This window comes from Sphaeroforma arctica, assembly GCF_001186125.1.
Source record: "Sphaeroforma arctica JP610 unplaced genomic scaffold supercont1.145, whole genome shotgun sequence".
NCBI lineage: Eukaryota > Ichthyosporea > Ichthyophonida > Sphaeroforma > Sphaeroforma arctica.
The window spans coordinates 33008-57074 of NW_014040413.1; the positions used below are offsets into that span (position 1 = coordinate 33008).

The following is a 24067-nucleotide window of genomic DNA, read 5'->3' on the forward strand; positions in this document are numbered from 1 at the left end:
GTATTCCACATTCAATGTATAGGCATCTAGGGATAGTTTTGTTGAGTGTATTAGTGAGCTACAATTGTGGAGTATATTCCACATTCAATGTATAGGCATCTAGGGACAGTGTTGTTGAGTGTATTAGTGAGCTACAATTGTGGAGTGTATTCCACATTTAATGTATAGGCATCTAGGGACAGTGTTGTTAAGTGTATTAGTGAGCTACAAGTGTGGAGTGTATTCCATACGCAATATATAGGCATCTGGAGACAGCTTTATTAAGTGTATAGCTACAATTGTGGAGTGTATTCCATATGCAATGTATAGCCATCTAGAGACAGTGCTATCAAGTGTATTGGAGCGCTCCAGAACATATCGCATACATTGATCCACCGCGTGAGTTTCCAACCTTGGTTCTCGTCACGCCCTCCACCCTATCAATAATATGTCTACATCTTCCAACGCATGTGTTTTGTTTGAGCATCATTTTTATATCTTATCTTATCAGGGACCCAGTAAGAAGGACTTGCGAAAGGCCGCACGCGAGGCAGAAAAGGAAGCCAAGAAGCGGGTAGGTGAGATGACCTCTGTAGACACGTCGTCGTCTGTGAACAGACGTCCGTGTATGATATATCATCACTTGTTTGTGTCGATGCTCTGTCGGCCCTTCCATGCGTGTTATGCTGCGTTTGTGTATACTCGTGGCTATTGGTTTGTGTATACTCGTGGCTATTGGTTTGTGTATGTCCGTGGCTATTGGTTTGTGTATACCCATGGCTAGTGCTGCAAGGTTCCGCATGTGATTCACTGCGACTTGCGCATACAGCTTTGAGTGCATGCCGTGGGTATGAGGGTAATTATTTAGGACATGTTGCCCAATTTATATGTTAATTTATGTCTTCGATTCTTGTTTTATATTATCAGTCTTTTTATTGTTTGTGGCGGGTATGTACGTATGCACGAAGGTATGTATGTACGTATGTATGTATTGCATGTATGCATGCTTGTAAGTACGTATGTATGTATTCTCTTGGCTCCGGTTCTAGTTATATAATAGTTGACTTTTCTTTACAGGAAACCATCGCCAAGCACGAGGCCGAGTCTGCGGCGGACCACGCAAACGACTACGCTAAGGACCTCTACGGATACGAAGCCATGAATCAGAGCACAACGCGCGATCGTGTCAAGTTCACAAAGATCGGTGGCCTGAACGAGGCAAGCGCAGGTAAATGATAAATTTGTATACAAATATACATACCTGTACTTATACTTATATATATATATATATGTGTGTATATATGTATGAGTGTGTGTGTGTTTGTGTGTGTATATATATGTATGTATGTCGGTATGTTTTCGTATATGTTTATATACAGCTATGAATATATATCTACATCTATATATATATATATATATGTGAGTGTGTTTTTGAATGTGTTTAATATGATACATATCTCGTTCTTCGTCAATGTACACACATAGTCTCATCCACATCATTATGGTCCAACCCAATCGTACCATGCTGAACTATGAACGATTCAAAATATTCACAACCAACTACACCACTAAACATTTAAAACGGTTAAACACAACTAGTTCAGTTCAAACAGTTTAACGCAACTAGCCCACGGTTAAACCTGATTAGATAAACGAACCCACTGTTGGAACAGTTAAAATATACTAACTTACTGTTAAAATAGTTGAAATATACTAAGTTACTGTTATAACAGTTACAATAAACTAGCTTGCTGTTAAACCAGTTCAAATAAACTAACTCACTGTCTCATTATTCCACAATAAACGAACAGGTGACACCATCACCCTGCGCGCACGAGTCCACAATGTCCGATCCACTGGAAAACAGGCCTTCGTTATCCTTAGACAAAGGTGTGTGCTTGTTTTATAACATACATCTGTTGTCTCCAGTTAAAGGTGTGTGCTTGTTGTGTATGCATCTGTTGTACCCAGTCAAAGGTGTGTGCTTGTTGTGTATGCATCTGTTGTACCCAGTCAAAGGTGTGTGCTTGTTGTGTATGATTTATATCATACATTTGTTGTGTATGATTTATATCATACATTTGTTGTGTATGATTTATATCATACATTTGTTGTGTATGATTTATATCATACATTTGTTGCGTATGGTTTAGATCATACATTTGTTGTGTATGGTTTATATCATACATTTGTTGTGTATGGTTTATAACGTACATTTGTTGTGTATGGTTTATAACGTACATGTGTTGGCCTCAGCCAAAGGTGTGTGCTTGTTGCGTATGGTTCATATCATACATTTGTTGTGTGTGGTTTATAACATACATGTGTTGTCCCCAGTGAAATGTGCGTGCTTGTTGTGTATGGTTATCAAAGTATGTATTGTTCTCAGACAAGAGTGTGTTGTCCATATAAAGGATGTATCCCGCAACTCGAGTATGTTTGGTGTCACTTTTTAATCGCTCTGGCATCTTTGCACTCGCTGTTCAAAATAACCCCGTTTGTCGGTATGCAGAGACACATTTATACGCATATACTTATACTTACATATACATATACAGATGCACATACACACACTCACACCACGATCACTTAAACTGAACTTTGCGTACTCTCCCTCTCCTGTTTAATTGTCCACTGTGCAGATACGATACCATCCAGGCTGTGTGCGCCGTGAGTGACACCGTGAGTAAGCTGATGGTCAAATTCTGTGGCATTCTCACACGCGAGTCTTTGGTCCGCGTCGAAGCAACCGTGGCTTCGGCCCCTACGCCCATCTCCAGTTGCTCTCAGAGCGGATTAGAACTACAGATTAACAAGGTTTGTGCTATGTATGATGTATTTGTAAGTACTGGTAAGTTTGTTATAAGTTATAGTAGAGGTGTGCTAGGGATGCGGTTTAGGCACTCTCCGAGCGGATTAGAAATAAGGGTGGTGCTGCTAATGATATTCTGGTACGTTTGTTATAAATCAGTGTATTCCAGTTACCTCCCTCTATCTCTCTCAAGAAGTTTTGTGCTACGTGCGCATGTATTAAACTGGCCACTCTGTCGCTGCCATGGTGTGGATTGCATCAATCCTGAACATCCTGCACAAATCTGCCCCCCCATTTTCTTTCAACCCACTCCTATCATATTTCCATCACAACTTGTGTGTCGTGTCGCAGTGTGTGACCCAATTACCCTTCCAAATTATCTTTGCGAGCGCCGCCATGGCTGTTTTGTAGTTCCAAATTTCGGGGAATCGGGGCTACCCCAACCGCGCTTCCACGGCCCAGTTTTCGGCCCTAATTAATTCTGAGCAATCTATCTCAAAGTGCAACCCAATTCCTCTATGTACACCCCATCTCTCGTCGTCTCACAACGCCTCTCCCCTTTCTCTATCGCTATACAGCTGTTTGTGGTATCACACTCCGTGCCTCAGCTGCCGTTCCAGATCGACGACGCGAGTGCCTCCAAAGCCGAGCTCGAGAAGGAAGACACCAAGTACACGGCTGTGGGACTAGATAACCGCCTAAACAACCGTGTGATCGATCTCAGGACCCCTGCCAACCAGGCTATCTTCAGATTACAAAGCGGCGTTTGCGCGCTGTTTAGACAGTACCTGGCCGGTGAGTGGTGTAGTTGTCGGATACGCGTGCTTTTTGTAGGGTACCTGTTGGAGGTTGGGACGTATGTTTGCTATTTGTACCTTGTGTAAGGTTTACTGTTTCTCTCTATACGCTTGCGTAGGGTGTGCACTTGTGTACTTCTCGGCATAGTCTTAGACTCTGCTCTCATGCTTGTGCTTTTGCATGGTACTTGTGTGTTATATGTACATATGTTCTATTTGTAATTGTGTGTTTTTAGTACATATATTATTTTTGTACTTGTGTGTGGTTTGCTGTTTCTCTCCACACGCTTGATACGCTTGCGTAGGGTGTGCACTTGTGTACTTCTCGGCATAGTCTTATACTCTGCTCGCATGCTTGTGCTTTTGCATGGTACTTGTGTGTTATTAGTACATATGTTCTATTTGTAATCGTGTGTTTTTAGTACATATATTCTCCCCTAAACCCTAAATACGCATGCTATTTGTAGGGTACCTGTTAGAGGTTGGAACGTATGTTTTCTATTTGTACCTTGTGTAAGGTTTACTGTTTCTCTCTATACGCTTGCGTATGGTGTGCACTTGTGTACTTGTTTTAGGTGTGTTTTTAGTGCATATGTTATATTTGTACTTAGTATGGTTTACTGTTTTTCTCTATACGCTTGCGTATGGTGTGCACTTGTGTACTTCTTGGCATAGTCTTATACACTGCTCTCATGCTTGTGCTTTTATATGGTACTTGTGTGTTATTAGTACATATATTCTATTTGTACTTGTGTATGGTACTGTTTTTATGCTTGTACTTGCGTATGGCATCCTGCTGTGTTAAGACGTAGACTTTGACTGGGCAAAAGCAAGTGTGCGGATGTGTCTAAGGGGTTTGGATTATGCCTACACAGGGATATGAACTTCGTATATATATACATGCATATGGTTATTGTACGATATGTACCCAGAAAAGAATACTCTACCATCTCTATACACAGATAAGAACGTCCTATGTAGACATGCAGATGGGTTATTGCACAAAACATACCCAGGATCTAATACTCTAATATTTCTACACATAGCAACGAACTTACTATATGTACATACACATGGCTATCATACAATACATGCACATGTCGTGTTGCACAAATCACAGCCAGAACCCCTCGCCTCGCCTCCTATCCCTACATGTACACAGGTATGAACTTCATATATGTACGTGCACACGCAGTATCGTACAAAACACACCCAGAATCCCTGTTCTCACCCCCTATCTCTACCTACACATACCGTACAAAAAACACCCAGAACCCCTCACCTTCTATCTCTACCTACACACAGGTATGAACTTTGTGGAGATCCACTCCCCCAAGTTGTTGGGTGCAGCATCCGAGGGCGGCGCTAACGTATTCAAGGCATCCTACTTTGACCGTAGCGCTTATCTGGCTCAGTCGCCGCAGCTATTCAAGCAGATGGCGCTGTGTTCCGATATGGAGCGGGTGTTTGAGATTGGACCCGTTTTCCGGTGAGTTTGATATGATCTAATAGGATGATATGATATGAGGTGTGCGTTTACATACGAGTACCAGCCTGTACGCTGCAAAGGCTTGTCATCTTGCGTTGGATTTGGATGTATCTCAATATGCATGTTGTACGCAATAGTATTACTGTGTGTACCACTCTCGTGTCAACTTATTCGGACTGACGTTTGTCCAAGTTATAACTCAATATCCGTTTCTTATTTGTTTTTGTTTTTTTTGGGGGGGGGGTTGGAACCCAGTGCGGAGGATTCCAACACCCACAGACATTTGACCGAGTTCACTGGGCTGGATATGGAGATGGAGATCAACGAGCACTACCACGAGGTATGGTTGTATTGGCAATGGTATGCCTGAACATTGACATTCAAAACGCTTAATTTAGAAGGCACTCGTATGCACCAACATATATGTATGTGTACATGTCTATGTAGGTATAGTTTGTAAAAGCCTATGCAGGTATAGCATTTTTATGCCTATGCAGGTATAGTATGTACAGGCCTATATAGGTATAGTATGCACATAGCTATGTAGGTATATATGTAAATGGGATGCGTGTTCTCAAGTCCAGTGTTAGGTATGTGTAGCATTGCACAGTTCTGCTTTATTCGATATTAGGAGATCGTGCAGGTCTCGGGGGCTCTGCGCACTCGGTGCAAACAGCGCATGTGTCGTAATGTTGTATTGTGGTAATGTGGCTGAACGTGTACACGCGAATGTAAATCTGTACTCACATTGTCAGCTGCAAACAGCGCATGTGTCGTATTGTTGTATTGTGGTATTGTGGCTGAACGTGTACACGCGAATGTAATTCTGTACTCACATTGTCAGCTTGCAAACAACTCATGTGTCGTATTGTTGTATTGTCGTATTGCGGCTGAACGCGTACACGCGAATGTAGTTCTGTACTCACATTGTCAGCTTTGAATAGCACATTGTCGGATTGTCAATATTTTTACACTATGAATCGTGAGTGGAGCTGGAAGACAGCCCTTTCAAGTAGCATGTACACATCCGTACGCTCACGAGCTATTCTCTTCATATGTTTGTACTACTTGTCTATTAGTTATATATTTATGCTACTTATCAATCCTATCTCAGACGTATCCATTCAAAGACTTACACCCAGCATGGTTGTTCGACATACATACGCGAATGTGTGTTGATATCATCAGTTCCATGTGACATACTAACTACCTGGCCTACCTACAACCAAAAACAAAACAGGTGTTGGATATGCTAGACGGACTCTTCGTCCATATCTTCAAGGGCCTGCGTGACCAGTACAAGCACGAGCTGAAGATTGTGTCTCAGCAGTACCCCTTCGAGGACTTCAAGTTCATGGAGCCATCCCTGCGTATCAACTATGTGGAGGGTGTGAAGCTTCTGAGGTAAGTGATCCTTCATATGTATATATATATATATATATATATATTAATATTATATATATATATATATATATGCATGTATTTTGAGACGGTTGATATATATGAATATATATATATGTATGTGTTTATATATACATACAATATAGTACTTAGATAGCCAACAATACTAAAACGACACCCCTATTCACTTCCTAAAGAGAAAACGGTGTAGAAATGGGTGAGGAGGAAGATCTCACAACTGAAAACGAGAAGTTCCTGGGACGGTTAATCAAGGAGAAGTATGACACTGACTTCTACATGCTCGACAAGTTCCCGTTGGCTGTGCGACCGTTCTACACCATGCCTGATGCTCAGGATAAGGTATATATATATGTGTGTGTGGTAGCGTACAAATATTTGCATCTGTATCTGTGTTATCGTTCACATCCATGATACATGCGCATTGGTATGTTTGCGAAGGTGTGTAGAAGTATATTATCTCCACAGTTCCTGTGTGTTCTAAGTTGTGTATGTATGCCCATATATACTCGTGTGCATGTAGCACGATAAGTGAGTGTGCTACCATATTCGCCTCGGGCTATTACGTCTAGGTATCCTCACGGACGATTGCCGTGCCGTGTACTGTCCCTATTACTGTGTGCATACATGCTGTCTCTGTGGATGTGTTACGGCGGTGCATTTTTGGTCAGCTACTACTGTTCCCATATCTATTTCTCTCTGTATCATCCCCCTGACCTAAAGTGTAGGCCACAGCTTCAACTGGATATCCCACCCATTCCTCACCCAACCCCCTTAGTCCTTATCTCTACCCATCAGTCTTTTGGAGTGCCTTGTATCACATGTTTTGACCTTGTCTTTGTACACACTTATCCATTGTACACAACCAACCCCCTTAATCCTTATCTCTACCCATCAGTCTTTGTGGAGTGCCTCGTATCACATGTTTTGACCTTGTCTTTGTACACACTTATCCATTGTACACAACCGCCCTCGCTTCCGATTCGGACGCAGGCCTACAAAGTACGGCCCCGAGACAGAATATTCAACTAATCCAACACCCTACCACCTGAACCCTTATCCCTACCCCCGGAATCCTTATCTCTACCCCTCAGAAATGGAGTAACTCGTACGACATGTTCATGCGTGGCGAGGAGATCCTTTCCGGAGCCCAGCGTATTCACGACCCCGCATTCCTCACTGAACGTGCCTCTGAACACGGCATTGAGCTGTCCACCATCCAGCCCTACATTGACTCGTTCAAGTATGGTGCTCCCCCACACGGTGGAGGTGGTATCGGTATGTCTACCCAGAGCCACGTGGCGCCGTGTGTGGGTGGTTGAGTATCCGTCACTAGCTTCATGCGTGTATTACTGTATATATATATATATATATATATGTGTGTGTGTGTGTACGCCTGTATGTAGGTATGTGTTTGTGTGTATGTATGTATGTACAACTGTATGTATGTGTGTCCGTGTATATGTATATATATATATAAATATATATACTTGTATATCTATGTATATCTGCAATCCTGTTTCCTGATTAAATGCTCTACCACATACGGCATTGAGCTGGTTATTTCAGTATCTTCATTGATTCTTTCGTACGGGAGACCACCACGCCATAAATTTGGAGTCGGTACTAATTGTTCGAGAAGCGCTATCTTAAATACCTTCCATTAGAAAGTGCCCCTATCCTCGTAGCTGATTCGTGTGTGTGTATCTCAATTGGTATGTGTCTCATATCACGTGGTTATTCAGCTGGTGTGTCTAGTCTATAAGCACAACGGTACAGTATTCTGGAATACAACATCCATGTCCAGATGCCAGATGTCCTTTTTAAGAATTTTGAGACTGTGCCTTGTGTACACATGCGCACTCACACTCACACATACATCCGCATACACAATCATACATACATACATACTTACATCCTCGCCTATGCTCACACTTACAAAGTACTAATTCACAATAACATTCCACCCGGTCACAGGTATGGAACGTGTGCTGATGCTGTACTTGGCGTTGGGTAACATCCGCCGCACTTCTCTCTTCCCACGTGATCCGAAACGTTTGAGTCCTTAAATGCAATGGCTTTTGTTGCAGTCATAGTGTAGTGCGCCGCATTCTGTGGTTGTGAGTATGACAAGCTGTTAGTGGGCAACCGAATTGGATCTGGGAGGGAAGATGACACAGCTGTGGAATGAGGAAGGTAACTGAAAAAGAGGTTGCGTATCGCTCACAGCCATGATATGGCTCTGGCAACTCTTCAGCGTGTGTCTACAGTATTCGCTCTGGAGCTCAAGCTGCTGGGAGTTAGTTTGATGACCAGGTTAGCACAGGTCATTTGATTGAGCATATGGAGTGAATGAAGACACTGAAGCATACAGGGTTTCATCACTGATATGGTACGGAGCAAGGTCACCTGGAACTCGCAATTGTGAAAAGGTTGTAAACGAATTAAATGAGTATTCTGCGCCACATTCGCTTGTCATTTTTTTAACTGTCGGGCTTAAAATTGAAGAAGAAAAACGCTGGCTGCGTACATACATATCATAGTGCAAATATATTGTTTTGTTCAAATGTAAAATGGACGACACACATAGTCCTGGGACCTGGCGAAAAGAGAAGCGCGTCGTGCATGGGTTGGGTTGCTGACAGGTCAATGTGGACACGCTCAGATAAGAAGCTACTGCTAGAGTCCTCTCTCTAGTAGTAGACCGCTGCATATATAAGATCAGTGGCTAGCTAGGCGAGTGAGTCACTCACTCACTCCACAGACCAAATACAGCACACTGTTGCTAGAGAGAGTCTTCGACATAAAAGGTGTGTATGTCTATCCACTGTCCAGTCGATACATAGATACATATATTATTCATATGTTTTTTTCATAAGCCTCTTATTTAGAGAAAAATGTGTTGCACACATTAGTCTAACAGTCTGACAGACGACAGTCCCAGCAGACCCGGAACCTTGTGCCGGACTTGTGACGCCAAGCAGCTCGGTCCAAAAAATATCTAATATATATATTACATATTTGTTGTTGTTTTTTAAACCCCCAGCGCCACCCATTCCAGCATTCTTAGTTTCAAGTTTCGAGTCTCCTACACCCCCAGAAATTTAAAGAATCATGTCTAATATTAGAACCAATCAATATTAGTTTACTGTGTGACGTTTTATTGTGATTCAGGAGTAGATGTAAGCCATAATTTTATTCCTTAGATATCATAGGTGAAGTACTGAAGAGAAGAGTGACGAGTAAAGAGTGAGACTGAAGACTGAACTCTGAACAAATACTGAAGACCTCTGAACTTCTGAAGTCTGAACACTCGACAGTGGTCAACACTGTGTCTGTAATCAGTGATCACTTGTCACTTTATAGTCGCTTTATTATGACTTCTTGAGTGAGTAAGTGCACAGCTCTGATGTTTCATTTAGAAGGCTATGGTTCTGTTCTGACTACTACACACTTTTAAATACAGAAACTTTATGAGTGTTCCCACGAGTCTCACTGCTCACAAGTCACACATATGAGTCCTCTGCTCTGACTTCCGAGTTCTCCGTTCTGTTCTCAGTGTTCTGAGTTCTCATAGTATTTTGCAGACTTTAACTGGAAAGCTCATATGTATGTATTCTGCTGGGATCCGAATAGGATCCGGATGGGATCTAGATTCCAAGGTCTATCAAAATTAAATATATAAAGAGTATCATTTTGAATTTACATGTCAGCATAAAACACTCATACATAGTAGAACTGATATTCAACCTTCCCAATCAAAATGCAAATCCCGGCCAAAACCTTGATTGGTTATGCAATCTTTGTTTCAGGTGCCACTGCTATGAGCATACGACAAACCGGTGGTGCCATGAACATCGTGAACGCGTATGGTGTAGCCATGCAACAGTCTGCCGATAGTGTGTTGGGCTGGTGGACATCAGAGCAGCCAGCCGCGGTAGTTATTCAGTGGCCCACCTCCGGAAACCCCACGGCGCTCAAATTTGCAAACGGAAAGTGTTTGTATGTGGACAATGTAGTACCGTACCAAACAGACTGTACTTGTAACAACGATGAGTGGTGGCACTACGAGAACGAACAATGATGTGGGGTGCCGCGGCTTTTCATGTCGACGCTGTCGGTGATCTCACAGTTGAACAATCTGAGAACAGCGCGAAAGTCCACTATGTTGCGGCCGCCCTATCCAACGCACACGAGATTTCGTGTGAGCAGAAATTCGTTGGTAGATCAGCTTTTATATGGGACACATTCCAGACTTCCAAATTGTGCTGCGACTATTCCCATAAATGCAGCGATTTACCCAAGTGCACGTCTAGCTTCTGCTGTAGAGCTGACAGTTCCGCTAAGTATTTAGTAGATTCGGTAGCGGTAGAGGCGCAAACTTCTGCACCAGCCGTCATAGCAAATTCTCATGAGATATTCTGTGAGAAGAAGTATGAGGGTAGATCGGACCACCGATTTGTTGCGACTATTCTCACAACTGTGGTAATTTGCCTAAATGCACATAATTTCTGCTGCAAGTCAGACGATGCGGCTGGATAATTGACTGAATCCGTAAACACACTTCAGAGTTCTCCATCGCCATCATCAGTACCATCCCCTTCAGCCTCCCTGTCTGCAGCAAACTATTGCGAGGCGGATGCTGCACAACTCGGAGAGGACACATGGACACGTGCACGAAGTCAGGTTGACGATTCTTGCCACGATCTTGACCAGGCATTTAGTGAAACCATGTCACATGCCCCACTGAAAGAAAGCGCCAATGTAGCTTTCTGTGATGCAGTGCAGCACATGTACGATGCTGGCATGGATAGTTGTGTCAGTGAGTGAGTGGGTTATGGCAAGGCTCTAGGCTCGCAAATCGGCCAACATTTGTGTCGGGTATTGGACTTGTTTGCGGAGGATGAATCGGATGACGAGGGAGTTACTCTTTTTATTTGTAACAAAAAGGAAAAGAAGGCGTGTCATGAGGCATATGCCAATCATATTACCACCACTGCCTTAGATAATGGAGAGATGTGCGTTGATGGGGTATCGTCTGAGAGAACTCAGGAATTCCACGACCAACTGGAGACCAGGTGCGAGATAACAATCGGCCCAGACCAGTAATAGACCTCAGTTTTAACATCCATATTTAAAAACTAATTTAGAAATGTAAAAGCAATAAATTCATAGATATCAAACAACGATCTCATGTCTATGATTTAAAGGAGATTCCGCATATTCAAAAACGACATGCAGTTGTTGTCAAAGGCGGTCGCAACGTTTTTCCGACACTCGCAGCTGTATATGTGTAAATATCTCAAAATAAGCATTGTCTATTATGTTTTGGATAAGCACATTCCCCTTATACCTTACTCTCCATCTGTATTACCCTATTTATAGTGTATATGGTGCATGTGAACAATGAGAAAATCCCAGTTTGCCAAATACACACCAAAGCGTAGAAATTTATATCATACTACTCAAGAAGACTGGATAAGTTCGATTTGCTACATAGCCATCTTTATTGCGATCGCATAGTCTAGATGCCGATAGAGTTTGAGTCAGTGAATCAGTACATACAGGGCAGCGTGGGCGGAAAACGATCAAAATTTGATCCGTCACTCCAAACGTGTGCAAGAATAGAAATGAACAATTTTTATTTCATAGCTGATGTCGTATTGTCTTCGATTTTATTGTCTTGTATATTGACTTTGACTTTTCTGATTGCAATACAGCTACGCGGAGAGTTGCTCGTGCAATGGATTAAGAACTAATTTTGCCACCTCAGATGGCAGGTTTGCGCATACAGTGTCTCTTTTCATTGTGCTTGTAAACCTTTTCAATGCGTGCCTAGCAAGCATCATAAGTGAAACTTCTGGGAAGGTCGTTTCCATACGTTCGAACAGATCGATCACAGCTTCATGTTTATGAATTGCTGCCATTCTCTGTGCAGTTCGCCCATTGTTATCAAGAATTTTGGTATCTGCTCCGGCATCCAGTAGTAATTGCACACTCTCTAGACTATCTGGTTTCGCTGCAGCATGATGTAAAGCAGTGCGTCCTGACTCGTCTTTATCGTTAACAGCCACTTTATCGCCTTCCAACAGGAAGCTGAGTAATTCCAAATGGCCTCCACGCGCAGCCTGGATAAGCACAGTCTCATCACAGTACCTTGTATTGTAGTCCAGTTTCTCACCTTTGCTCGCCGCCCCCTCATGTAAGGCCTTCATCATTTCACACGAACCGATGTTTGCTGCTGCGTGCACGATGCTTCGGCCGCTTTTACCAACATTTACCGACGGAATGAATGGTAGGATGACGCTAGCGGCCTGCACATTGCCTTCCTCTACTGCTTTATACAGCAATGTAGATTGTGCCAACGACAACCTCATTTTGCTCTTTGCCATTTCAGGAATGGCGCCAGCCCTCAACAGTGCTCGCATCATATCTATACGTCCTGCAGTGTATGCCATGTATATGCACGTCTTCTCTTGCCATACACAATTGGGATCTGCGCCTTGTATTATAAGTTCCTCAACGACTGCTAGGCTATCTTTCTGCACAGCCAGACATAAAAGTGGCTGGGATTTCCCATTTGCTTCGATAGATATCTTGCGTTCCTGTATCAGGTGTCTAATTTTGCTGATATGTTCATCCTCTACCGCCCGATTCAATTCTATATCGTCGATCGAGGGTAGATTCTGTTCTACCTTGCGGATTGGCGTGTATTTTACATCCATGAAGAATCTTCTAGTTTCTTTAACATCTTGTTCGTGATCTGCGTACCTGCTATTGTGTTCTAATGTTGACCGACTGGGCTTTGACCCACTCGTACCTTGTTGCCTCGATTTCACACACTGGCGCATAGGGGCTCTGTATTGTTTGTCATCATTTATGGGTTGTTTCTGAAGAGACAGCCTATCGAGCATATCACTACACGAGCCACTGCTGATTGTATTTATGTTTACGCCTTTTGTCTTGTTGTTGTCCGCGCCACCGGCAGAGAAGCGGTAGAGCACTCGATGCAATTCTGTATCGACACTGGGCACCATTCCCAAGAATACGTCATCACTGCAGAGTCCATCGTCATTTACACGCCCCTCTATGGGACGAATAGTTACTGACTTGTACATCGACACCGTCGATGACGTGATATCATTTTGAATATCATTCTTTTGTGCTTGCTCTGTTTCATCATCGATTTCTGCGGCACCAAATAGCGCAGATACAAATCGTAAGGTAGATGCAAAACGCGAAGTGGTTTGCTGTGATTCCCGGAGCGTAGATTGATCTGCGTCTATCTTTGATGAAAATAGGGAATCTGAAGAAGCATTTGGTGTAAATTCGTGCTGTGCCGTGTATGTTTGTTCGCCATGATTTAGCGTACTTGTGTTTTCATAACCCGTTATCATCGAATGCTGGCAATCCTTATTTCCATTGAACGCATTTGCCTTTAGGGCGAATAACCCCTTGGCCATTGGTGTGACTACCATATTGTATGATAGACTGATTCTCTCCTGTCTTCTGAAAGTTTTTGAGGTTGACGATGTAGTGAGGATTAGAATCTAACATAGGTCAATATTTATATGGATGCAAAATCAGAAACGATGACTGACCGTGATCCTATCCTATCTTCCGTATCATGGATATTAGCCTTCGCTTCAGCTTTCAATATGTCCGCTGTACGAATTCGTTAGGAATGTTTACAAATCATATGGTGACAGCTCCGTGTCACTGTGTTGATCTTATAAAAGTTTAATTTATTTACTAAAATTTTACCGTCACCATGAGCTATGAAGTGTCAAAAAAATTAAATAAACCGGTCACAAAATATGATTGGTGCTATAAAGGTAGGCAATACTATATTTATTGGTTCTAAAAATACAATCGTGAACTCAAGGATGAAAATATCGACAAGCTTATCGCGCTTGATCAGAAGTTTTACTCATTGCCATGGAACTGTCACACTAAAATCGGTCACTAGGTATGTAAAGTATTTTTAAGCCATTTTAGTTGCGGGTGTAAAACGGGAGCCCGGCACATAAAGTACTTATCTATCGCTTTCTTTTTGCGCGTGTGTAAAAACTGAATAGCAAATATGGTCTGTCGATGACTTCAATTCTGACAATTCACCATCACTTTACACAGGGGTAGGAAAAACCCATGCAATCTTCCAATTTTTTAAAGCATGATGATGTAGAAATGATTAAAAATCCATAAAGTAGTAACCACATTTGTAAATATGTATAGTCGTGTCCAGCATGTATGCACGCAGACGTTGGAATATCACCTCGTGAAGTAAAACGCCACTAGTTAATACACCTCTCATGATGAAAGTGACTGTTTCAATTCCAGAGAAGTAACTAGTTTGGTATGACAAACAGTACCTAGTTCGAAAGCGTCTATACTAGTTCGGTGTAAAATGAATGCCCGTCATACAGTTTTCTCATAAAAAGAAAAAAGTGTGGCCCGTTCAAAATATCTACTAACTGCCATTAATGTTTGTACCTTTTGTATGCGTGCATAGCGGGCTCGATTCTTGACTCATAATATCGGCACTAATGTGAACATACCGCGATATGCGAGCCATTATCAGGGATATTGCCATAATTCTATTCTCAATGTGCTATAGTTCTTCCCCTACATAGAACTACTTGCCATTTAGTTTGTACAATCGCAGGTACTGCTCTGTCGAATGGCTCGCGTATGATGCCCTTCCGAGGCCTCACTCATGCAATAACATATGTTTTTAAGCGCATTCACTTCACACATAGTATGGACTTAAACTTAAAAGTGTCTCATCACAGTATGAAATTTGACTCGCATATACTTTGATTCGGTTTAGTACTATGTGATTAAATCCCATATCATCCGTATCCGCACACGTGCCCGCATACGTTTTGAACACACTATGTGGTAGAAAATGTTGAGGGTATTAGTGTCTATCCTCTCTGACTTGTTGTGATGATACCAGAGAAATATATGAAATATATTTACAATTCCCTACACAAAACCGTAAGGCATACTTCCTGGCTCACATGTTTTGAGGTAACAATACGACGTTATCCGTGTTCATGGTTTCGCTTTGTTCAACGAACGACATTACTCCCTCAGCAACATCCTCAGGCGTTAGCATCTTCGCCTGCAAATTTATTGATGGAAATTCATCGATGTGCCGTGAGTAAATCGATCATATCAGAAGTAATTAGAATATGAATAAACGAAAATGAAATTTATGATCAAATATTAGCAATAACAGATAATTTATATCAGTCAATTCATGCTTGCCCACAATTTATCAGCGCGCTGCTGTCATCGAAACACGATGTCAGCGAACAAAATAAAAGTGTAGGCATGTTGCGTCCAATTTATCAATCGCCCGATACTATGAGTCTGTGAAACACATGGGATATGCTTCTGCACTGTATTGCATATACACGATATATACATATACATACATATATATATATATATATGTATATATATACATATATATATATATATATATATATATATGTATATATATATAGATATATATATATATAGATATAGATAAAGATACACACACAAACACATACATATAAATATATATACACATACATATATGTTTTAATATATAATAAATAGGAAACTACACACACACACACACATACACACACACACACACACACACATATATATATATGTATATATTTATTTATGTATATATGTATATATATAAAATAATAACTGCATTCATGTTGCATTTGTGTACTTTTTCGTAGGGAAAGGAATATCGAATCAATTTATATACATATTTTGAATTTGATATTCTTCCCTGCCGAACGTAGAAGTGCTTAGAAACATAGGCAGAAAGAAATTACTCGAGTTGTTTTGCGCTCCATATACCGTTGTAGGTGAATAAATAGACACACCATGCCGGGGCTGATAGTTCCAGCCTTGATCTGAGTGCCCTTCAGTTCCATTCTTAGGCTGGAGAATATAGCCTGTTATGTATCAGTAAAAGTGAGTGGTGTATAGAATAGTAAGATAATGCAGATATCTCCACGGAGGAAGTATCGGGCCCAACAATCGAATGTGGCTATACGGTTAGAAGGTACGGAATATTTGAGCTACGAAGCACACGATTCGTCTGGCAAATGAATCGATGAGGTCAATCGGATGATCTATGGGTGTATACGTATGTGTATTTACACATTCCTAAAGGTATGATATGAACCCGATTGGTGCCCATTGCATGTGTAATACACCAGAGATCATACTTGACATACTACTTTTAGTTTGTGATAATGATATCTGATTTAAAAAAAAATCACCTACTCAAGCGACAACGGATATGGCTTCACTAATAGTCATTCAACAACGGGCACCAATGAGACCTAAATGCTACATACTCAATACGCTGTAGATCTGTATACCTACAACTATACATCAAATACCCAACACACGAGGGATCTTATGCATGTCTGCATTTGTATGCGCACCTAGCCATCAGTACCACCTATAGAATCGCATACGTACATTTATATACAATATCTCCAACATACAAGGAAGTATATGCATGTTTGTATTTGAATAGTCACCCAGATATCAGTACTCACTTGAACCGCAGCCTTTGTAGACGAGTACACCGATGCAGTGGGCTTGGCCATGCCCGGCATTCCGACTATACTGGACACAGCAACTATACGCCCGGAATTCCTCTCCCGCATATCAGGAACAACCTAGATTAGCCATGGGGATTGGTGGGAATTTAATTTATATATATACGCAGTTTTACTGGATACCGCAAATATGGGCCCGGAATTCCTCTCCCGCATATTAGGAACCACCTAGATTAGCCATGGGGATTGGTAGGGATATGATCTATTTATATACGCAGTTCTACTGGATATCGTAATTATGCGCCCGGAATTCCTCTCCCGCATATCAGGAACCATCTAGATTAGCCATGGGGATTGGTGGGGATGTAATCTATTTGCATACGCAGGTTTTCGAAATACACTGTGTATGGCAAAAGTAATCTTGATGTATCATAACTGTGCCTGCCACGAGTGTTTACTTAAGTATCTATATCGCGCGAAACAATGGAAATAAGTAGGATAATCACCTTGCATGCTACATTCAACCTTGAGTAACCAGAAAACCCTTCCTCGATAGTATCTCAATATTCTAACTAGAATTTGTATTCAAAAGCCAAATCTATGTTATTGCAATCGAATCCGTTATCTATATATTATGTCACCAACGAATCTTAGTATACTAGGGCGTGCCAAACCCAATTCCACTCCTGCTGATTCTTTTTGATGCACATGTATATCTTTCGCATCTTCCGTCAGACTAAAGTGGTCCATTTCAGCTCAACCTCGGCTCAACCGCACCGATAAATAGCCAACCGATATCCAGCCGTAATCAACCAGTATATTCACAGTTACATTAAACAAGTACGTTTACAGCTATGTACGACAAGTACATTTACAGCGATAATCAACTAATACGTTTACATCTATATACAACAAGTGCAGTTAAGCTATAATCGACCAATACGTTTACGACTGTAAACAACAATACATGCACAGCTGTATACAACAAGTACGTTTATAACTATAAACAACCGATACGTTTACAGCTATATACAACAAGTACATTTACAGTTACGAACAACCCAGACTATTCATAGGAGTCCTCAGCTGGTCTATTTATAGAACTAGACTATCAGTCAATGTTACCGCACCCACCTTGTTCAACCACAGGAACACTCCGCGCACATTCGCTCTGTAGGTGTCGTCAAAGTCCTTCATGGGTACCTATAGATGGCATGACAAGTACAAGTAATAGCGAAGGGAATGCCACAAATTGGTGATGTGAATGCCACAGAAAAGTGAAGTAATCGCCACAGATAAGTGAAGAGAATGCCACAGATTAGTGAAGTAATGTGAAGTGATTGCCACAGATGTGAACCAAAAAGCCTGCCTAGTACCAATACAATTTAGTTCGGCGTGCGTACCGGGTTTTGGTAGTGAATGTAAGTGGGATCCAATATTCAAATAAATATTTCTGCAGGGTGCTGGGATAGTCAAATCGCACCTTCAGGGCATAGACCCGATCCTGAAACAACCTTTTATCAAATTTGACCCTAAACTTTTAATGGCAACAACACAACTGCTAATCTGAAAGCAACAATACTCGTATCAATCTTACAGACTCTCCTACATGTAAGACCCTTCCGATCTTACATGGAACCAAGACTCTGTTATGAAGACAACATATACTCAAACCACACTATAGAATACGTCAAATTTGATATTCGATAACAAACTTACCTCTCCAATATTTCCGAAACGCCCAATGCCCGCACTTAGCACAAGAACATCAGGCGTAGCTTCCAGAAAAGTCTTGGCCTTCAATAAAAGAGTTAAAAGATAGTTTAAAATGTTTTGAAGTTAAGTGCGTAATTGAAAAGATTGAGTCGGACTGGTGATAGCACCTGATACACTTAATGGCGACTTAGATTCATGTGTTGAAAATATGTGAGAAAATACACTGAGTATACGGTGACCCTTGCGAATGTGTGGATATAGAAATACATATATATATATATTTATTTATATATACATACATATATATATATATACAGACACAGACACAGACACAGACACAGATACACATATATATGTATATATATATACACACACACACACACACACACACACACACACACACACACACATATATATATATGTAGTGATTCCAGGTGATATACATAAAAGAAACGCTCGCGTATCAGCGTAAAATTCTCCGCGAATAGTGAATAGTGTTCTTTGATTGAAACTTGTATACATTCTGAATCGATCTTCCTGACACACGTCTGATTATGCCTACATATGTATATTAGTGTCAATGTGCGCAACGGATGCGCTTACAAATGTTTGACATTTCGAACAGGACTCTCAGTAGTGAACGCGTGCCTAGGTTCGCGTCAGAAATCATATGAAGTGTAGGGCAGTATGCAATAAACACACACACAACTAAAGAATCGATATCAAAGCTACCTCAGTGTACAGTCTGGTTGTGTCTGTCTCATCGCCCACATCGCCGACGCCATACCCAGCTTTGCCGCCAGACGTCTCGCATTTGGTTACTAGATCTCTCATGGCACTCTCATTTCGACCCAAAATAAAGACCTGAATTGTGATGGAGGGATACATACATATTTACATTAATACATACAATACAGACATACATACATACAATACAGACATACATACATACCATACAGACATACATACATACCATACAGACACACATACACACAGACACACCAGCCGTATCAAAGACCTGCGTTAGACGCGCGCAATACGTTTATACACGCACGTGCGTTTGTGTATATGTATGCTATCCAGACCTCTCATGCATCTCTCATTTCGACCCAAAACAAGTATGTGAATACGAACAGAGATTACATCCGCAGCAAAAACTTATGAAACGTAAACATATCCGTTTCTAAGGCTTACATACAGCTCGTAAAGTACACATATGCTATATGTGCTCGTGGTGTATATATGTATGCATATACGTACCACGACTATAGGTTTTCCCTGCTCTCTTGCTTCATCTCTTAAAGTTAGAAATATAATCTCGCACAAGGAATAGACTAATCTAATCTAGGACTCAATTTACAAATCAAGGGCCCAATTTGTTAATAGATATGCTTGCAGGTGTCAACCATAGAGTAGGCTCGAGTGCGGGTGCGTATGAGCCGAAGTACATGTGATGTATACTCCTGATTTCGTTAGAAAAGTTGAATTGTTTCCGCGCGGGCGTGTGTGTGTATGCATGTGTGTGTGTAGATATGTTGTATATATATATATATATATATATATATATGTGTGTGTACATGTGTGCATGTGTGTGTATCTAATGGTGCTGAAATGATGTATGTGTATGTATGTACGCGTCTGTAGAGTCGCATTATCGTTGTAGAATATGCACAAAACGTATTGTGCCACTATGTTAGAGTACATATGTAGCTGCGTGCGTGTAGTGAGAGGTGAGAAATAGGTCAAGTAAATGCGCACTTCAAAAGAACTGTACGCACATACGATATAAATTAGTTAAGGTAAATGAATTGTTTTCGTGTGTGTGTTTGTGTGTGTGTCTGTAGTGCATGGTGTTACATAGATTCAAAACTCATTCCACTGTTTGTCGATATAAGTGCTTACATAGGTATGTGTATGTTTTGTATGTCTGCGTACAAGACATGTCCAAGTGAACTTGTGAGTCCAATATGAGCACACGCACATGAACTGGTGTTGAGAAACAGGGTCGCTCCGTAGTGTAATACACTAAAGTAATGAATCTACGCATGCACTACAACTGAAGCGTGCAGACCGCACATCATGAATTGCACTCGTGAACAATCCGCCTACCCGGAAGTTGCGCTTAGCCAACTCTACACACACAGCAGCGCCAATTCCTGAGCTACCACCGGTCACTATAGCACCCTTCATCGTATCTAAGCTTTCTACTGCAACCGTTGCTTGTGTGTACTATATATGTGTGATACTAGTTATATGTCCACTTTTCACTTGTCACTTGTCCACATCGATAGTTGGCCAGTTGTCCTCTTTCGACAGTGGTCCGTGGGGGTGTTCAGTGAGTAGATTATGCTAATCGATGGACGTGTCAATTGGCTACAGATCAATACACAAATAATAGTCCAATAAAAGCCCAATGGTATCTAAAGTTCTATTAATAGCTGCTGAGGTAAGTGTACTATACGTTTAACATTCATTCTACCTGTCTCAAATAGGTGTATGTGACCCGTAGTTTTGAGTACGGTTTTTTAAAAAGTATAAAATGTATATTGATAATTTGTACTATATGTATTTACATATTTAGTGTCAACTTGATTCACGTGTTTCCGGTACATAAATACATTCAAAAATAACGTGGGCCAATCATATGAACGTTGAGATTGTCTACGCGGTGTATGTCCACCTGTAGTTCCAGAAACGGATTGTGGACAAGTCACAAAGGTATGCTATCGATGTACACACTGTACTGTATTTATTTATGTTTCCAGAACAGGAAACCAGTCTGTACATGGTTCTGAACAAAGTTATTGTAATTGGCTATCATTTTTTTTCGCGCAAAATAGTTAATCGGACTACAAGCTTAATGGTTAGTGGAATACGTATTTATCCTTGCTAGTAGATGCCTACCTATAAATTCACACGTTTTACGGATATACCATGATGAAGGTGAACGGTAAACGTACTTAAAAAAATATACACATTATTATGTATATATACGTAATGAATTTATAAGTTGACGTATATATTTATTTATACTGCGTACTTCACCATAGCTGTGATGATTAGGTCTGTGTGTACTGTATACCAGACCTGTCATATCCATATCCAATACATATACTTGAACTCCATACAATGACAACATTCGAGATAGCTGGGGTGAGCATACCCACCGAATTACTTGTAAGGATCTTCAGTGAGCTTGATCGAGACACTCTGCGTGCGTGCAAGCTAGTGTGCAAATACTTTAATATCGTCGCAAATGACCCCTTCTTGTACACTCGCCTGCCGTTAGCGCTGACGGCGTCTGAGGTACTGTGCGACCGTACGAGATCGGACTATGTGATGTCACGGTTGTCAAGATACCCATATTTGGAAGAGTTTTATCTACCTTCGGGATTAGACAGTGGAGAGGGGTTGGAAGCGCTGTTGAGACTTGCACCCAAGCTGTCGCGGGTGAATTTGAGGTATATAGACGCTGACCGGTGGAAAGGCAAGGAAATAAAACATTTCCTGGAATCCTTGGTGGAAGTGTTACCGATACGAAAGATCTCTGTGCCTGTGAGCATGGATGCATATACCTTCCTCCATGTGATTGATGTGTTCCATACTGAGAGTTTCATACCCTCGACGATACAATCCGAGTCCCTACGTGAGCTATACGCAGCCGACACCCCCAGCACGGCCCAATTACTGCAAGGGTGTCCCAACATACAAAAGTTAATCCTTGCTTATGCACGCTTAGAGGAGCCATTGTATAGTGATTCCCTACGTACACTAGAAGTATCCGAGGTGCACGTGAAGGATGCGATACTCAACTGTTCGGTACTTACATCGCTTTCAGTGGACTTTGTAGATAACTGGGGTAACCTAGCAACCAAGAACTTGAAATCATTAACACTCCACGATGACGGCGACTACGATCCACCCATAGACCTCGAGGACCTACCCAAGCTCCAACATCTATCAGTCAACTTCATAACCCAACCACTTGCCAGCGAGCAATTAGTCTCCCTCACCCTTAGACAACGGGGTGTTAGTGAAGGTCTTATGGGCACGCCTAATCTGAAGACGCTATCGCTACAGACCTCTATACCGACCTCTATACCCGCTGGACTACACACTCTCGTGTTAGATAACCTGTCATTCTTCCCACCCGAGCCCTCCTTCTTTGACACCGAGCTGCCGAATCGGCTACACAGGCTGACCACCTTACACTACAGAGACACCGTACGCACAGTCATTGCATCCCCTGCCCTGGAGATACTGCGTGTGAACCGGTTTTTCACCCATCACGAGCTTGTAGCCACCGTGCGTGCGTGTCCGTGTTTGCGTAAGATATACCTGCTGCACGGGCGGCCTTGGGAGAGAGAGTCCAATACAATGGAGGCCAAGAACAGGCAGTGGGGGGACTTCGCAGTATTGGAGGAGTTGCCCAGTGTGTTCATACCACTCGACCTCAGTCGCACACAAGGACCGGTTTTCTCAGACTTGTTGCTGGCTGGTAAGGTGTCGTACTTCGGTTGATGTTGATAGTTGTTGGATGATATAGAGACCTGTGGTAGTGGGTGGTGGGATGATATAGAGATACGGTCTATTATAAGATACTATGTACGGGTGTGTGTTGAAGATCAAGGTATAACTAGTATCGTATTTCAATGCAATGTCTGATCTGTATACAAAGATCTGTGCCGTTCAGTGGGGAGACAGCACGACAATAGAAGGGAACCCACCCAGTAGCTTCATACCGCTCGATCGGAGCACAAACCACCTTACTCATTATTCTGAGTACGATCACATGACAAGGCCTGGATCACCTCTATCAACATTTAAAGTGAGCCGAGGGGAGTGTGGTCTGAGGAATATGCTATGTGTGTACAGGCAGTTGACACCACAGAGTACTTATTATACACAGGCTATCACTATCAGCACTTGGGTGTATACTACCTAGCTGGGTGGTATGACTTGGGTATTTGTATTTCATGATCCCAATTGTATTACTATGTAAAGCCTGCCACCCACCGTGCCCAGCCGAGGACTACTATGTTGCTGCATTAAACGCGTGTTTTATATACTATTACTGTTCTGTTTTACCACCCCTTTAACTTGCAATTGACAGTGGCTCCTATGAACTATGTTGTTCCATCTTACCATACTTCCTTGTTGGTACTATACAGTTGCAGTGACAGGGCGTTGTACACATCTAACTATACTTGTCCTACGAATATTAATTTTTACTACACAGTAATATAATACTTCATCTACTGTGCTA

The 24067-nt window shown here is 41.7% G+C and overlaps 5 protein-coding genes across 5 annotated transcripts; 3 read left to right on the top strand and 2 right to left on the bottom strand.

Annotated features, from left to right (window-relative positions):
• Positions 1-427: 427 nt before the first annotated feature.
• SARC_03012 (aspartyl-tRNA synthetase, cytoplasmic) lies at positions 428-8963 on the top strand (the record flags this gene model as incomplete). Its single annotated transcript, XM_014303197.1, has 11 exons — positions 428-553; positions 1057-1207; positions 1791-1869; positions 2622-2796; positions 3370-3586; positions 4894-5077; positions 5333-5417; positions 6318-6481; positions 6676-6838; positions 7591-7774; positions 8474-8963. 11 exons carry the CDS (start codon positions 428-430, stop codon positions 8563-8565), a joined length of 1620 nt encoding a protein of 539 aa, XP_014158672.1. The 3' UTR covers positions 8566-8963.
• Positions 8964-10259: 1296 nt separating this feature from the next.
• On the top strand, positions 10260-10580 carry SARC_03013 (hypothetical protein; the record flags this gene model as incomplete). Its single annotated transcript, XM_014303198.1, has 1 exon — positions 10260-10580. One exon carries the CDS (start codon positions 10260-10262, stop codon positions 10578-10580), a length of 321 nt encoding a protein of 106 aa, XP_014158673.1.
• Positions 10581-12156: 1576 nt separating this feature from the next.
• Positions 12157-14020, bottom strand: SARC_03014 (hypothetical protein). Its single transcript, XM_014303199.1, has one exon. It carries the CDS (start codon positions 13972-13974, stop codon positions 12217-12219), a length of 1758 nt encoding a protein of 585 aa, XP_014158674.1. The 5' UTR covers positions 13975-14020; the 3' UTR covers positions 12157-12216.
• Positions 14021-15515: 1495 nt separating this feature from the next.
• SARC_03015 (hypothetical protein) lies at positions 15516-20991 on the bottom strand (the record flags this gene model as incomplete). The annotated part of the gene is made up of 7 exons (XM_014303200.1): positions 15516-15623; positions 16396-16467; positions 17083-17205; positions 18220-18288; positions 18805-18882; positions 19534-19665; positions 20911-20991. 7 exons carry the CDS (start codon positions 20989-20991, stop codon positions 15516-15518), a joined length of 663 nt encoding a protein of 220 aa, XP_014158675.1.
• An 849-nt stretch (positions 20992-21840) lies between these two features.
• On the top strand, positions 21841-23859 carry SARC_03016 (hypothetical protein). Its single transcript, XM_014303201.1, has one exon. The coding sequence runs from the start codon at positions 21931-21933 to the stop codon at positions 23320-23322; it is 1392 nt and encodes a 463-aa protein (XP_014158676.1). The 5' UTR covers positions 21841-21930; the 3' UTR covers positions 23323-23859.
• Positions 23860-24067: the final 208 nt, after the last annotated feature.

What these genes read in the sequence shown, in the direction of transcription:
- SARC_03016 (XM_014303201.1), top strand. Translation starts at nt 21,931, where the DNA reads ATGACAACATTCGAGATAGCTGGGGTGAGCATACCCACCGAATTACTT.
- SARC_03014 (XM_014303199.1), bottom strand. Translation starts at nt 13,974, where the DNA reads ATGGTAGTCACACCAATGGCCAAGGGGTTATTCGCCCTAAAGGCAAAT.